The following is a 15,553-nucleotide window of genomic DNA, read 5'->3' as shown; positions in this document are numbered from 1 at the left end:
CCTCTAAAATGGCACAGTGACAACAAGGTAAAAATAGGCTATGAGGTGTTTGTATGTTTGTCCTCTGGACAGAGTGTATGAGCTGCTTTGTTCCAGGAAAAATATCACAGATTTTGCCAAGAGTTATAGATTGAGTGTGCTATTCTTAGGGAGCTTAAAGTATGACACATCATGCCCTAAATTCTCTTAATAAGAACTCCCAACAGAACCAGGCTGCAAAGATGGAGACAGACATTCAGAGTTAGATAAGAAGTCTCCAGCAAGGAGCTTAAAAGTCCAACAAACTTAACTGTTAGGAACAGTGCAAATAAAAGCCACTAACCCCTAATAAGGTAAGGGCTTACCAAAAGTTTTTCTATGGATGTGCTGATCTGAAAAAGTTCCCCTTACCTTAAATGTACTCAAAGAATCAACACATTTGGTGGCCTAAATATACTCTTTTAAAGAGGCTAACGCATCTAACAAGCAATGAAATCTTAAAGTCAAAATGTACATTGTGTGAACTGCATGTGTAAATCAACACATGCCACATTTGTAGGTAACAATCTGTCATACAGTTACCAAAACTATTATCTTTACACAGAGGAAAACTGTGCACAAAACTGTATCTCGTCCCATGCAGAGAAATAAAACAAAAAAATAATCACACACCTGGGTGGGCTTGCGCAGCAGTAGTGTGTGTGGCAGCCTCTCACACATGACAGCCAGGGTCTGCAGGAGAGCCAGTCTCTGGCCATGGCCATGCACACACCCCACCAGGTGCTGCTCCAACTCAAGCAGCGTCATGGCCGACGTGTCCACTTGCTGCTCAGCCTCCTGCTGCTCTGCTGCCAAATCTGTCAGATCCTATACAGAGACACAATAGTTCAGGAGAGGCTGTAATTGAGATATTAGGTTGACGGCAGACATCATTACCTCAGTGTGTGTGTGTGTGTGCATGTGTGTGTGTGTGTGTGTGTGTGTGTTATGGAGTAAGAACACTGTGCGCATTTTGGCTTTTCAGGTTTTCATTTGTGGTATGTTTGTCATTTGTTTTGAACTTTCCCTGCTGGCCAGGGAGTTTCACATTGTTGTCCAAAAACCGACTGAAAGATGTTGCACCATAGCAAGGGAGTTTTGCTGGGCCAGGAACCTTTTTACTGCAGCGGTGGAGTTTGAGTGTGCCACATGCCAGGAGACTTTTCACTGGAGCGGGGACATGGGCTGTGGTAGGGGACTTTCACCGGGTTGCTGGCTGAGAGAATTTACATCATGATGGAGGGGTATGACCAGTCTGTGGGCTAGGAGACTTTGCACCGCAACAGCAAAGTCTGACAGGGCCGTGAGCTAGGAGCCTCTGCACCACAACAGCGGAGTTTCGAGCTGGGGCACTTTGCACGGGAGCATAGGGGTTTAGCTGGTTGTGAGCCTGAACACTTTGCACCCCAGCAACAGACTCTCAGTGGGCCCGGAAGACTTTGCACTGTGGCAGCAGAGTCTGTCTGGGCTGTGAGCTGGGACACTTTGCATTATGGCAATGGAGCTTGACTAGGCTGTGAGCCTGGACAATTTGCACCATGGCAGCAGAGTGTGATGGGCCCCTGGCCAAGAGATTTTACACCACGGTAGGGAGAGTTTTCTCTCTGCCAGCTGGGAACTGTGTGTGCATGTGATTTGTAATTTTGTTGTAACTGTAAAAATGGCTGTGTAAATTAAACTAAGTATTATTATTATTATTATTATTATTATTATTATCATTAAATAACCTGGCAGATTACATTTCTATTCTTAAATACTCATGCATTTCTATTATAACTACATAATTCAAAGTAAGATTAACAGAGAAAAAAGAAGATTAAACCTACAATTTTACCTGACTGGGTTTCATGGTTTCAAATCAAATTATAACCAAATAGGTAACATTCACATTATAAGCCTTACTTGAGCGTCAATTAAAATTTTTTGCTAAAAACTCTGATCTTTCTGCTTTGACTGCTCACATTCATGTTTAAGTCATGTAACTGACTCTGTCCTGTCATTAACGAGTCATGGTTTAAAAAAAAAAAAATTCAAACCTTACATATGTATTTTGTGTTTGCACAGCTTTGAGAAAATCAGACGGCATCTTGTTTCAGGAATTTGTTCCACTTCAGCCCTGTACTGTGTATAGCCACGAACGCTGCACAGCAGAAAGAGGACACGTACCTGCAGGAGCAAGAGGAAGAAGTCACCAGGCAGGTCACTGTCCTTCATCTCGGTCAACAGCTGCACAAGACACTCCACTCTCCACTGCTCTCCAGACACCTTCTCATACAGAGCATCATCTTCATCACTAAGGAGAGAAACACAGAAAATCATTTTTAATCTACTTTAATAACATGATGCCACATGATAAGGTTGCATGTCAGTTACCTGATTGGCTCTCGTCGGGTGAGTCTGGCCCCACCTTCACTGCCAGGTGCAAACTGGAAGCCAGGTGCGACTCCGCCTCCATCTCCCTGCAGGACGCACAGGCCTTTGAGCTGGGAGAGTGCTGAAGCAGTCTCAGTATGAGACAGGTACCACAGCAGGATTTCCTGGCAGGGGGCTCTGTGGAGCATATTTCACATCAGCGCAATGTTTTACAGATAAATCAGATTTGCATCATTTTCCCATTACCCCAAACATGGCCAGTTGGCCAAGACATGCCAGTTGTCTGAAGTTTGCTTCTTTAGGTTTACCTTAGAGCTACAAGGTTAATATAATAGAAGTCTATGTCACTCAAACAGATTCTGGGTGACAGAGACTTTAATTACTGGTAAGCGACATTAGCCACTCAACTCCAGTGCAAAACTAAGGAAGCACACTCTGGACATCAAACATTTCTTGGTTGATCGACTAGGTCTGGGGTAATGAGAAAATCGCGTAAATTGGATTTACGGGTCAAACATACCTTTAATGTTACCAACATTTTACAGTATTATAATTTTATCATTTTTGTACTAACCGTAAGTGAGACACATTTTGTTTGGTGAAACATAACAGGCAGAAGATGGTTGGAACTACATCCCCCAGAGCAACCAGCAGTGTTCCTGATGGCCTGTTACCCACCACATAAATCTATGAGAAGTAAAACAATTTAATAAAAAGGACAAAGCTACAGTTCCACAGTTAATTTTCTTTAAACTAAGTTTATGGGTACAATTTTTTGTACTATAAATCAAAAAATATTATAGAAAAGCAGGCACTTGAAATGTCAGCATTACCACAATGTTTCAAAACAGTTTTAAAAATGTAACATATTTTAATACACTTTATAATCTCAACAAAGGAAAAATCATAGCATTTCCATGTCTCAGCAACTGTTCTGAATTTAATATACATGATGACTATTTTCCAGTTGTTGGGTATTGTCTTGTAATATGTACTACCTCTAATACCTCTAGTCAAAAAAATACTTTAAATACTTGAATTTAATTCACTATGAAATAATACGTAGGTAGGTTTCAAAACATATCACTGACTACTCAGACCATATGGTACATATATAGAAAATAAGCTGAAAAAACAGCACAGTTCATTGTTTCACTGTTTCAGTGATTTCTTGAGTAGTAACTTATATATACAACTATTCAGCCTACAGAAGTTTAGCTCATTCACACTAAAGTTATAAGGAATGTTTCAGACCTGACTGTTTTCTGAATGAGGCACAATACAGGACAGCCAATCAGAACAGAGCTAATGTATCTTATATCAGTCTTAAAGGCACAATAAAAAAAAACACCCTGTTTAATTCTAAGGTATAAAGAGAGGTTGGTAAATAGTAATGTAAAAATAAATTATGACCATTTTGGTACCTAAAACCACACAAGAGTTATAAATGGACTTGAGTGAAAAAATGAAATACAGTAAAAATGTATGAGCCCTTTAAGACTTAACAAGATGTTTTAGGTATCTGTGAGAATGCTGTACCATAAGTACAATGGTAATTCATAGAAAACATTTCTCAAATTAACATTTGAGCAGGTCTTTTATAGAACTACATTAGAAGTCATTAGATGTCCTGTCACAAATGTTGGGAACAAGATGAATACAATCTTTAAAATATTAAAATAAACATGTAGGCAAACTATTACAGGAAACATCTGACAGTTCACTGAAACTTTTAAATGGTATGTCATCACTTTAACAGGCTTTAGGATGGAGTATTTTCTCACTTTATAGATATCCTCCACACAGCGGGTCAGCTCCCACTCAGGCACTGCATCCTGAGATATGTCCTCTGCAACAAGGGCCGCTTCTAAATGGGAAATGTGAGTAAAAAAAACAGAGCCAACAAGAGAAACATTTTCACTCAGGACTGAGGAGAGGAGTCCACTCCAGTGTAGGTAACATGATGACACAGCTCCATCAGTCAAGCCACTGCAGGCCTTGCTGGACACTTTAACAGTGGAGAGATCTATAGTCAATCAGTCACTCTACTAAGAGCTGGTCAAGCAAAACTGCATACACGCACACACAGACCTGGGACTGCTACACAATGTTGCAGCGGTGAGAGAAGAGGAGACAGCAGGAAGCGATGGGCGAACTCAGGCTGGTCCTGCACCATTGTTAGTGCCACTGTGGTGGCCACTCGCTGGAACTGTTCTGCAGTTACCTTATCCTTGAAATGAAGAAGCTCTAACACCTACAGACAGTAATGTAGAAATGTAATCTACAAAGAAACATTTTATAAAAGAAAAGTTAAAACATTCTAATGTATCTATTAACTATAAACACAATGTTTCTCTGTTTCTGAAGCAAAGACCCCAAAAAATCCAGGAACGTTTACCCTGAACTGAAACCAGCATTCCTCCTGTGCATGTTCTGTGGCCAAACCAGCCATATTTACTGCTGCAGTTAAAGGAGAATTCCACTGTTTTTTCATAATGTCTACATAATTCAATTGTTGAGATATAAACAAAGGCATTTAGAGTGGTTTGATTTGAAATGGTGTTTTGCCAAGAAATTACTCAAATTTCTTTATAGTGGCAGTAACAGGAACCAGGGATTGTGATGTCAGATATAGAAAATATAATATTTTACTTTTAGCCATTCACAGATTGTCACACGTCATCTGAGCTTTCTATGTCATGTTAATAATGGTAAAACAGCAGTATATCTGAAAGGACTATTTGCCATATAACAACCTGCATATTCATCTCCACCATAATCATTTTAAAAATATTATTTTGGCCAAAATCAGACATATCATAAAACAATGCCTCAAGCTAAATATTTGTAACCATGTGATAACTCTGTGAAGTAGCTTTTAGAGGCATTAAACACTTCAGTTAGTTTCATATTACCACCACTGTGAACGACTCAGTAAGTTTCTCAACAATGGAGCATTTCAGACTGTTCTGAATGACTCTGTTAACATCTTATCCATTTAATTATGCACAAATTTTTGAAAAAATTGCGGAATACCCCTTTAAGCTCCTCAATTCCAACAGAGCTGATGCCTATAAGCTCTGCCACATCACAAAAATTTAGCCTTGGTCACTAGTTTACTGACTTCGTCTTTACCTGTGGACACACTTGACTGTAATAGCTCTCAGCAGAGAGCGACTGCTGTGGGCAGGTTGCCAGTATTTTAGCCACAGCATCACATTTTCTCCAGTCTGAGTCTCCACCTAGTGGTCAAAATATTGAAAGACAAGCAAAGCCAAATTTTAAATAAACAGAAAATCATGCAAAGATGCACAGCTTGGCTGACACTAGGGCCACACTGTGTACTGTGCTGGATGCAAATTTCATTACTGCACTTCAATTGCCAGAAAAAAAATCAAACAAAAATACTAAAATAAGTCTGAAAATGAGTATTTAAAATAAATAACACCCATAGTGAATTACAAGCATGAATGAACTCTAAACCCTTCTGTGAGTGCCCTTGATTTTGCCTGCGGCAACTTCTTTGTTCGACCAAACCAAGATTATAGTACGCTCTTACCTCCAGCTCCCTCTAGAATGGCCCTGACCACAGCTTGGACCCCATGCGGCTGCATCAGTCTCTCAGAGAGCAGCTGCCCACATAGACGCCTCAGCCATTGGGGAGTTTGAGTGAGGGTCTTGCCTCCCTTTCCACCAGAGCCTGCAGCCACCTGGAAAGATATACTAGTGTAAGGTTGGGCAATACGGAAAAAAGGGAAAACACCGTGATAGATTAAGATCTTTTCACAGTATGTCATATTTATCACAATATTTTTTTTTTTTTAGGTTTTCAGAAGTTGGAACAGACAAAATATGCCAGCTACTTTTAAGTGGGTTATGAAAAACTATGAGTACAAAGACTTGTTTATTCCATGTTTTCAAAAATGTCTTCCAAGGATGTGAATGAATAATCTGCTATTGTCATCATTTCTTTTCATCGTCAGCACACTGTTAATTTTGCATTTGAGACCTAAACAATGGAGCTGGACATTCTTTTTTTGAGTCTCTGCATCTGCATGTTGTATGATGTGATCCGAAAACCCCCTGCGAAATCTGACTTGACACTACTGACTTTTAAATTATTATATTCAGATTTTAGTGCACAGACACTATATTTTAGCATTTAGCATCTTACCTCAACATTTGGGAGGAATAAATTAATAAAATAAGAAGCATAACAAGCTGACATCCAGTCAGCTACTTACTATGCCATTTATGCAATTAGTATACACTGGCTGTTGTTTACAAGCTCTCTATATTCCATCTAAATCTTACTTGTTTTGTGATATATGCCCAAATACCCACAGCATATTCTAGAAGTGCTGAAGATACCCATGATATACTCAGACAAGCACATTGTGATATAATTTATCAGAATAACATATCCTTACATTGCCCACCTCTACACCACAGTGACAGACAAACAGCAGAGATGGTGATGTTAAGAGGAAAAGTGCACACCTTAGGCCCCCCTTGCAGAACTAGCAGCTCCTTTATGACAATTGGTTGATAAACTCTTCCTAGAAGACCTCGGAGAGCTTGTTTGCAATTCTTCCGCTCTTCTACAGTCAGTCCCTGTGTTAGAAACATCATCAGACAAAAGTATCCACTCAATAGATCAGGGTCTTTATTTTAGTTATGAATACTTAGGCAATCAATTCTTGCTTAACTGTGACTGACACCGCTCTTAAAGTAACAGCTTGCGAAAAATCTAAATTTAAACAACTTTTCCCATATTCTAAATACACTTGATTAGATAAAACATGTTTCATGCCCAAGTTTGCATCTTTAGTTTTGCACTAGAGCTATAAGGCTAATCTACCTAACAAAAAATTAAAGAATATACCCCACCAACTAACACTGCAAACTGCAGGCCTTTATTTTTACTGTTAAGCAATCTTAAACAGACTTGCTCATGTGGTTCAAAATTCTTAATGTAAGATGCTCATACTTGTTGCTCATGCAACGTGATTTTGTCCATTTTTTAAAGCACTAATGCACTATTAACTGTTCACTCCATGGATTTTGGCATGCAGTATGCATAGTGCTAACTGATGAGGTATAAGCTTGATAAACTTGATAAATTAACTTGTTAGCTATGTTAGCCTAGTAGCTGTTGGGCAAAGCAAAATAGGTTAACTTGTCTTGGCTGATTTACTACATTTGGGAAAAGAAGAAATCTGTGGAAATTAAATTTTTTCCCAAATCACAGCTTTAAAATGCGACTTCCATACCTTACTGCTCTCAGCTCCATCTCCTTCAGGGCGATGGGGCCGATAGCCTAACTGGCACAGGGCTGCCATGAGATCACCTAGGTGGCGGGTAAAGACCAGAGTAGCTAGAGATGACACTGCAGCCACTTCCATTAGAACAGTAGTGGTGACCAGTAGCCGGTGTTCACATGGGGGAGCCACCTCACGACGCACTGCGCCCTCCACTGCAGCTCCAAATGCAGACCGCCGCTCCAGACCTACCCCTACGCCAGGGGCCAGATATGGGCAAAGGCCCAGCGTGACAAGGAACTGCAGCACAGTGCTCAGGGTCTTCTGCTGAGCCACACTGAGGACATCTGGAGGTAACGGAGGGGCTGCCTCTGGTGTGCGGGGGTTTGGAGCTGCATGGCATGGATCCTGATTAAAAGCTTCCAGGAGACTTGTGAGGTGGCGTGCCAAGCAGAGCAGCAGCAGGAGGCATTCCTGCACAAAGCTCCACGTAAGGTCCTCAGTGTCTGAGCAGAACCATGACACCTCCTTCCTGACCTCCTCCAGTAACTGACGGGCTTCATCCAGCTCTCCACCAGCCAACAGGTGCTCTGTCAATTTAGTCTGATTCTTCTGGAGGGCACAAAGAAGTGCTTCATGTTGCGTCGTTTGTGCACCACTTAAGTGGGCTTCTGAGGAAAATAAGGCAGTAATAGTAAGGGTTCATAAAATCTGACACTTAACAGTCTAAAAAATTAAACTGAATTGTGAACCCAGTATCGTGACACAAATCGTGGGCTGAGTGCCGTTACATCCTATAATGTTAACTGAGCAAACGTGACTGTGTACATTTGTTACGTTTTTTCTTTTCATGCTACACAGGAAGATCAGTCTTGGAATAACCTATTCCAAAATATATATGCATTAAAAAAGAGGGGTTATTTCCGATTGTAGTGATTATTTTCAGTAATGTCAGGCTAGCCTCTCTGCCAGCTCATGATTAGAATGGACTATTCAACTGTGAAAAGGCAGATTGGGATGAACAAATGCAGCAATGAAGCAATAATCTATATTATTGTTCTGTGTGATTTTCTTCAAGTTAAGAGGGAAAGTCTAATAAGGTTATACAAGGGCATTAAAGAAATGCAAAAAGAATGAAGAAAGCAAAAAGTTTGTGACACTTCTGAAGCCAACTTTTTCAGTTAGAACACAGCGCTGCACAGGCTCAGCAGAAAGAAAATCATGCCATCATTAATGATAACAGGTAACTCCAGTGCTGGAGTACTTATTCAATAAAAGTCATCCATTCAAGTTACTTTTTACTTCTCTCAAAATGTAATAGATTATGCTACTTATTTTTATTTAGAAAATGAATCTCATTACTAATTACTTTATTTCTACCTTTCTCTACATCACATTATCTCACTATATTGGCAGATATGTTTGCTTGTTTCAGCAATATTTCTAAAAAAAAACAAAACAATTAAGATAATCTGCTAATCACTTAAGTAAAAATGTCTAGAAATAAGTAAAATGATCTCATAACACACTTACAGTAATCGCGACATGAGAAATATTAGATATAACAACAGATTTAAGATTCACTTGCCAATATATCGTTTTTTGTAGTGTAGACAGTCACTATTTTTTTTAAATGTGCGTTCAGGTCTGCCTAAAGCCCCAGAATAACTAAATCAGCCCCTGCTGAACAGCGAACTGATTTAAGGTAGTTCAGATGTTGTAGTTCTTCAGCTACTACAAATACACAAGGGGCAGTGCGTCTCTAGCTTGGGCAACTCATTCCTTCTCAAGTGAAGCTCTTAAACTGCACCTAGGAGAACCGCACCTGTCAGCTCAGCTAAACGGCTTTGTCAAAGTCCTGACAGTTTCATGACAACTTCAGTCCTCGGGACGTTACTGTGGATTTGTGCTGCAGAACACCGCAGAGAACCCAGAGCTATGATTTACACTGAGACACGGTGTCTAGTTATTATATAAGTCCATCTCGTACCTCTGGCAGGTTTTGTGAGGAGACTCAGAGCGCGGACCAGCGCGGCGCTCATTTCTCTCAACAGCTCAGCGCTCCGCCACTCTTGAACGAGGTCGCACGGATTCAGCATCACAAGTACGTAAGAGAGCAGTCCCGCTATAATGTGCAAAATAAAAGTCCTACTTTTATTTTATTCTTGTGGTTGCTCTTTTCATTATTATTTTATTTGTTTTTAAATCAATCAATACAATACCAATATGAAGAGAATACACTATGTAATCATCATCAATCACTGCATTAGGCATAAGAAAAAAAAAAACATCAATATGAAGTATCTGATGAAAAACTCCAAATGTTTGCTTAAAAGTACAAAAGCACAAAAGAAAAACAGATATACACACTTTCCACTGTGATGTTACATTTCTGAGGATAAACACTATACGGGTAATTTTTAAGTCTCTTGGGTTTGGTTTCTTTTACCCTAGTTGATACAAAATTATTGATAACTTGCCAGATTTTATCCATTGCTAACCGAGGAAAATCTAATTTCTAAGAACCCCATTTGGAAAACAGCTCTGATTGGTATGATTGATCGCGCTAAGGGGGAGTGAAAGTGTCCCTACGCCATCTGCTGGTTGTGTCAAAAACATTTTGAATTTTCCGCCGATAAATTTAATTAATACAAAACAAAATCTGTACAGCTGGGATATATAAACACAGTATGTAGCAATAGCAAAGGAGTTGAACGTATCGGTAAGCCCTATCAAACTGTGACGGTGAAAATACAATTGAACTACAAACCCCATGGCTTGCTGTCGGTGCGCTTCGTAGGGTGTGACACTGACGTCATCCGCGCGACAGATTTTGTAGTCCATCTGGAGACACTCTCCTAAACTGTGTTTCTTGCTTTATCTGTCGGTTTGGCATTGAGATCATTGACATGTCAAAGGTAAATAAATGTGGGAGTGATGGGGGACGTTATGTTGCGTAACCTGTAACGTGCACGGATTCATTGTTTTGTGTTTTCCTGCTCTAACACACCCACTTCAGCCTTCAGCTCAGGAAGGGAGCGCTTGTCAATTAGCTGATGAGTTGCATGAGGTGTGTTGGGAGCCGCAGGGGGTGGGAACAACTGGCTTGCGTTATGAACGGAAACAGCAGGGGGCGATACGAACACCTCCTTCCCTTGGGCAAAAGTTAAAATACTTGCAGCTTGCTAGAAATGTTAACTATTGCCACTAAAGAATAATTGTTCATAACATTTGAATTAAATTATTCCCTGTGTACCTCATATCTCAAAATGCAAAGTTTTCAATACTTATGCTAATAATGCTCAATTATGCAGGGCTAATTATCATCATTATCATCATGCATACATGAAGAGATTCCCTGAATCATTGCTAGAAACAATACGGAGAGATGTGTGTCAGAAATATCACTTTATTAGACCATAAATACAGTATTTGGACAATACACATCAAGCGAACAGCAGCTTTTACTGTCCTCATATTCACAAATTTCACAGTCACACCACCCAGAGTTCTAAATCATACTTTCTCTGGTAATACTATAAATTAATATATAATTATATATTTGAAATTATTTAATAAAATGTTTAAAAAAAACAAAAATATCCAATATCCAAACAAAATATCCAAAACACAAGTCAACAAAAGAAATAATTTAAATAAATAGTCAATAAATTACCAATAAATAAACAGTAGTGTATGCACAACTACAGACACAGACCCATATCTTACATGGAAGACTTACTGCAGTTTGCTTGCCCTCAAAAATCATGTAGAACATGTATTTTTTCAGCTTATGAAACATAAGCATATTAAACAGTGTTATTTAAAAAATCTTGCATTTTAAAACAAACACAACCAATATATGAGACACGTCTCTACTACGTTTGTCTTGGTAAATGTTAGCCTCTACGAGAGGTCACTGTTTGGGCACCACACAGATACACGCAACAGGTATATTTCTGCGCTCAATGACTAAAGAATATTTCTGTGGGTCAGCTTCACATGGGACCTTCTTCAGAAACATCATGGATCTCTCCACCTCAACGGAGTTGTAGTCGGTGCTTTCCTTGCCGTTAATGATGCATCCTGAGCACAGGCACTCAGCCACCTCGTATGTTTGAGGGTACATGTTAGGGTCAGAGTGGGTTCTGCAAAGAAAGAATAGACAGTGATGAGGCCATGAATATACAGACCCTCAATCTACAGTCAAGTTCAGCACCACTCATTGCTCTAAGCCAGTATTTCTTTATCCTCTTTATCCCCCTACCCTGCACAGTGTCATGGAATCACTTCCTCTACACACCTCATGCAGCTCATCACCTCATCATTACACTCTTCATCAGGTGAGCTGGGACACACAAACACACACACACACACACACACACATACATATATATATATATATATATATATATATATGTGTGTGTGTGTGTGTGTGTGTGTGTGTGTGTGTGTGTGTGTGTCCCAGCTCACCTGATGAAGAGTGTAATGATGAGGTGATGAGCTGCATGAGGTGTGTAGATATATATATATATATATATATATATATATATATATATATATATATAATATGTGTGTGTGTGTGTGTGTGTGTGTGTGTGTGTGTGTGTGTTTTATTTCAATGTACAGTATTGTGTATTTATGTTTCTATAAATTAGATTTTCAACAGAACTATTATAAAAAAGATATCTAGCGTAAAAATATATCTATTTTATTTTGTATTTTACACAGTAAAATAAAAAAAAATTCCAAAAGTTGTACTCTTAACGTGATCGTGAGAAGTCTTGTATTTTTAAATGAACTAAACAGAAACTGTCAGTGTTTAGAGCCACTGCTGTTCGTATTTCTGCTGATAAATATTCAAAAGCTAAATAATTTGTATTTGTATACAAAAAGGTGGGCGTGGCTTAAACGTCCGCGATGCATTTGACATTAACGCTGGCATTAATAAGACAGTAAACAGATATAATTTAGACAGCCAATCAGCAGTCTGGATTCTGGAACAACCATGTTTATTGACTCAGCGGTGCTGCTGAGACAAACTGCTCAGTGAATTTTTTATTGAATGAGACGGTTAAATCTGGCATTTGTACAGTGAACAGAATAATAACTCTGTCGGCACCATGAAAGGACTGAACTTTGACACCCAGCCATAAACAGTGTTCAGGTGGCTATAACGGGCCGTCAGATAAAGGAGGACAGTTTTAAGAACTCTTCTTTATTACAGTTTCAGCTCACGCCTAGGCCACTATAGTGTTTTTTCTGGACGAGCTGAAGGATGGAGTTAAAATAGCTGCTTTTAAAAGTCACTTTAGTGCAAAATTTAATAAAAGAATGAATTTGCCTTCCTATGACGTGCATGTCATGTTATTCCTCGATCACCACCAAACGCGACAGACTGACTGTGCTGAGAAAGTGACTTACATTAAGCGCCACGGCGACAGAGAGCGATTCGTGAGATCTGATGAGAACTGCGTGCGGCTGAACTCAGAGCAGGACAACTCAGCATCAGCAGCAGGTTGTCCTCGCATCCTCTCAGTCTTCCAGGCCGAGCGGTGCAGCAGCTTCTCCACCCGTCTGGACAGCGCTCGCTCAGGCAGGCAGAATGACAGCCTGGCTTTGTGCTCCGCCACGACGTCCGTGAAGAGAACGAACAAAAGTCCGGCAAACAGAGGAGACTGGAAAGCAGAGAAAACACAATTAGCGTAAAAGTTTGAACACAAGCATTGTGTTTCGCTATTCTAAACACAGCCATCCTGGGTTACGTTACAGTATTCAAAACAGAAAGAATGAAAAAAATAAATAAATAAATAAAATAAAAAAAAACTAAGTGGGCTTGAGAGCGATATCCAGTCCTAAAACTCACTGCAGGCTACTTACCCTCATGACCATATGTGACTGTTAAAGTTAAAAGCTGAATTCAAGCGTTGAGTGCTTCTCACCTGAGCAGACAAGCAGCAGGCATTATATAGCAGGTGCTCGGGAAAATCCGCTTGATGTAAGAGGAGGAAATGGAAGTCTGTATTAATTCCTTTACTGCTTCCTCTTCCCTCGAGCGAGCCAAAAGCCGTGAAGCCGTAAAGCCAAGAAAAGCAAAGGCTGTGTTTATGAGAAAGGTGGCTCTACCTGAACGCATACACATACAAAAAGCCATCTTTATTTACTTTCATGATGGAAGCTCCCTAGAGCCAAACAGTGGCATCAGGGCACGAATCAGAATGAATATCTGGAATTTGGCAGGTGTTCAGGTCTCATGGGGACAAATAGATACTTGTTTTTTTCCTCAAAAACCCATTACCATCTCCACTGTTACAATCATGCAAGAGCTTTTATGTGGTATCATAAATAATTTAAATGAATAGTTTGGCCAAAAATTAAACAAACACAAATTTCTCCCAACCACAAATGTAGTCGATGAGCCAAGACAGCTTGGCACATCGGTTGCTCATTATCATTGCTGTTCATTTGAAGGTGGCCGCACCATCATCCCTGGCTACTCTGGTCCACACTCGCCACCTGTGTTTGGTAGACTCTCGGCCCCATCACCCAGTCTGTATAACAGGTGCATTTTAATACTCTTGTGTATTTTCTGTTTACAGTAACTAATTTTATTATTTTAGACCTTTGGGCCTATTTTGATGCTGGTAGTAGCCTATATTTAAGTGTGAGAGACTGATAGCTAGTTATTTATTCAGATCACTTAGGTGCCTCCTCCACTTCTCTCTGCCCCTCTTGACCCCTCTCAGCCCCCTTCGGCTCCACCCTCACACTTGTACAGCACATCTCAGATGTGTCCACTCCACACTATGCCTCCAACACATTTCCCCATTACACAACATAACACATTCATAACCTTCTTAACAAAAGCCTTTAAAGACCCTACAAACTTTTATCTTTATGTAAATATTTCATAAACAGCCCTGTGCTTTCCCTCAAGGAAATGCTGAAGAAAAGCCTTCTGTCCATGAAAAGGCAAATGTGGATTCTGGCACGGCATGGCTAACTCTTTGAAAGCAATAAATCCTTTTATAGAGCCATTATTTATCTCAAAAATATTGATTAACATTACAGTCAATTATGAAAAAATAGCCAAACGGCTTATTGACTGGTGCCAATCTGATTGATCACTGATTTCATTGTCCATCAGTCATTTTAAATTTCTGTAAGCCTCTGGATCTTTCCAACACTGTAAATGATTGGTTGCCTTAAAATTTTGAGTTCATTGAGCTTCTAATAGTAAGTTAATAGAACAATAATAAGTATTTGACATTAAGTCAAAGTTCAATGAGCTTTTTCACAGTAAGTGCAACATGAGTCATCCCTGACTAACATGTATCCACTAATTTGGCCAAATGTAAAAAGAAAAAAATTAGTTTTCCACTACATCAGACATGTTACACAAACAAAACTTCCAGAGAATCGCCCAAGCATGAATTGTCAATGTAATGTCTTACCAATTATCACATATCTATGATATATAATAGCACATGCTCCACCACACAATTCATCATCACTTTAATCATCATTCTTGAAAATCTTAAAAAAAAAAAACAGTTTAGAATTTGAAGTGACTAACGGCACTACCGACAGACAAATCTTTTTCCGGTCTTCATCTGATCTTTTTGTGTGACAGCAATAAGTAATATACTTTTTTTATGTATATTTTTATGTAATAAAATTCATCTGTATGGCCATTTTATTGATAATGTGACAACAGTAGTGAACCTGGACTATTAGAGCTTGGCCTTCAATTTGGGATTAAATCTCAAAACTTGTGGAAAAACCCACCTCTACAATTAAGATAATTTCTGCTAGCACCCCTACTGGATTCTAGGAGTTTGTTAGAGCTAAGCTAAAGGCGATTTGCATGAACACTTTTTGGCCATTTTAAATTAAACACA

The 15,553-nt window shown here is 39.4% G+C and overlaps 2 protein-coding genes across 2 annotated transcripts in view; both read right to left on the bottom strand.

Moving 5' to 3' along the window:
- tango6 (transport and golgi organization 6 homolog (Drosophila)) overlaps positions 1 to 9,743 on the bottom strand; it is a 30,870-nt gene extending 21,127 nt beyond the window's left edge. The window contains exons 1-11 of the mRNA XM_036585363.1: positions 9,643 to 9,743; positions 7,665 to 8,323; positions 6,892 to 7,005; positions 5,951 to 6,101; positions 5,527 to 5,633; positions 4,483 to 4,645; positions 4,176 to 4,258; positions 2,966 to 3,078; positions 2,392 to 2,568; positions 2,185 to 2,311; positions 652 to 846 (exon numbers count right to left, since the gene is read on the bottom strand). Of these exons, the coding sequence (XP_036441256.1) occupies positions 652 to 846; positions 2,185 to 2,311; positions 2,392 to 2,568; positions 2,966 to 3,078; positions 4,176 to 4,258; positions 4,483 to 4,645; positions 5,527 to 5,633; positions 5,951 to 6,101; positions 6,892 to 7,005; positions 7,665 to 8,323; positions 9,643 to 9,694 (1,941 nt within the window). The 5' untranslated portion in view covers positions 9,695 to 9,743. The remainder of the gene's footprint in view (positions 1 to 651; positions 847 to 2,184; positions 2,312 to 2,391; positions 2,569 to 2,965; positions 3,079 to 4,175; positions 4,259 to 4,482; positions 4,646 to 5,526; positions 5,634 to 5,950; positions 6,102 to 6,891; positions 7,006 to 7,664; positions 8,324 to 9,642) is intronic.
- Positions 9,744 to 11,320: 1,577 nt separating this feature from the next.
- On the bottom strand, positions 11,321 to 13,498 carry il17c (interleukin 17c). Its single transcript, XM_036585457.1, has 2 exons — positions 13,077 to 13,498; positions 11,321 to 11,800 (listed from the first exon to the last, which is right to left on the bottom strand). The coding sequence occupies exons 1-2, from the start codon at positions 13,181 to 13,183 to the stop codon at positions 11,569 to 11,571; spliced, it is 339 nt and encodes a 112-aa protein (XP_036441350.1). The 5' UTR covers positions 13,184 to 13,498; the 3' UTR covers positions 11,321 to 11,568.
- Between the last annotated feature and the right edge of the window lie 2,055 nt (positions 13,499 to 15,553).

Source organism: Colossoma macropomum, unplaced genomic scaffold (genome assembly GCF_904425465.1).
Source record: "Colossoma macropomum unplaced genomic scaffold, Colossoma_macropomum, whole genome shotgun sequence".
NCBI lineage: Eukaryota > Metazoa > Chordata > Actinopteri > Characiformes > Serrasalmidae > Colossoma > Colossoma macropomum.
The sequence above is the reverse complement of the archived record's forward strand: the minus strand, read 5'-3'. Positions and strand labels throughout refer to the sequence as shown.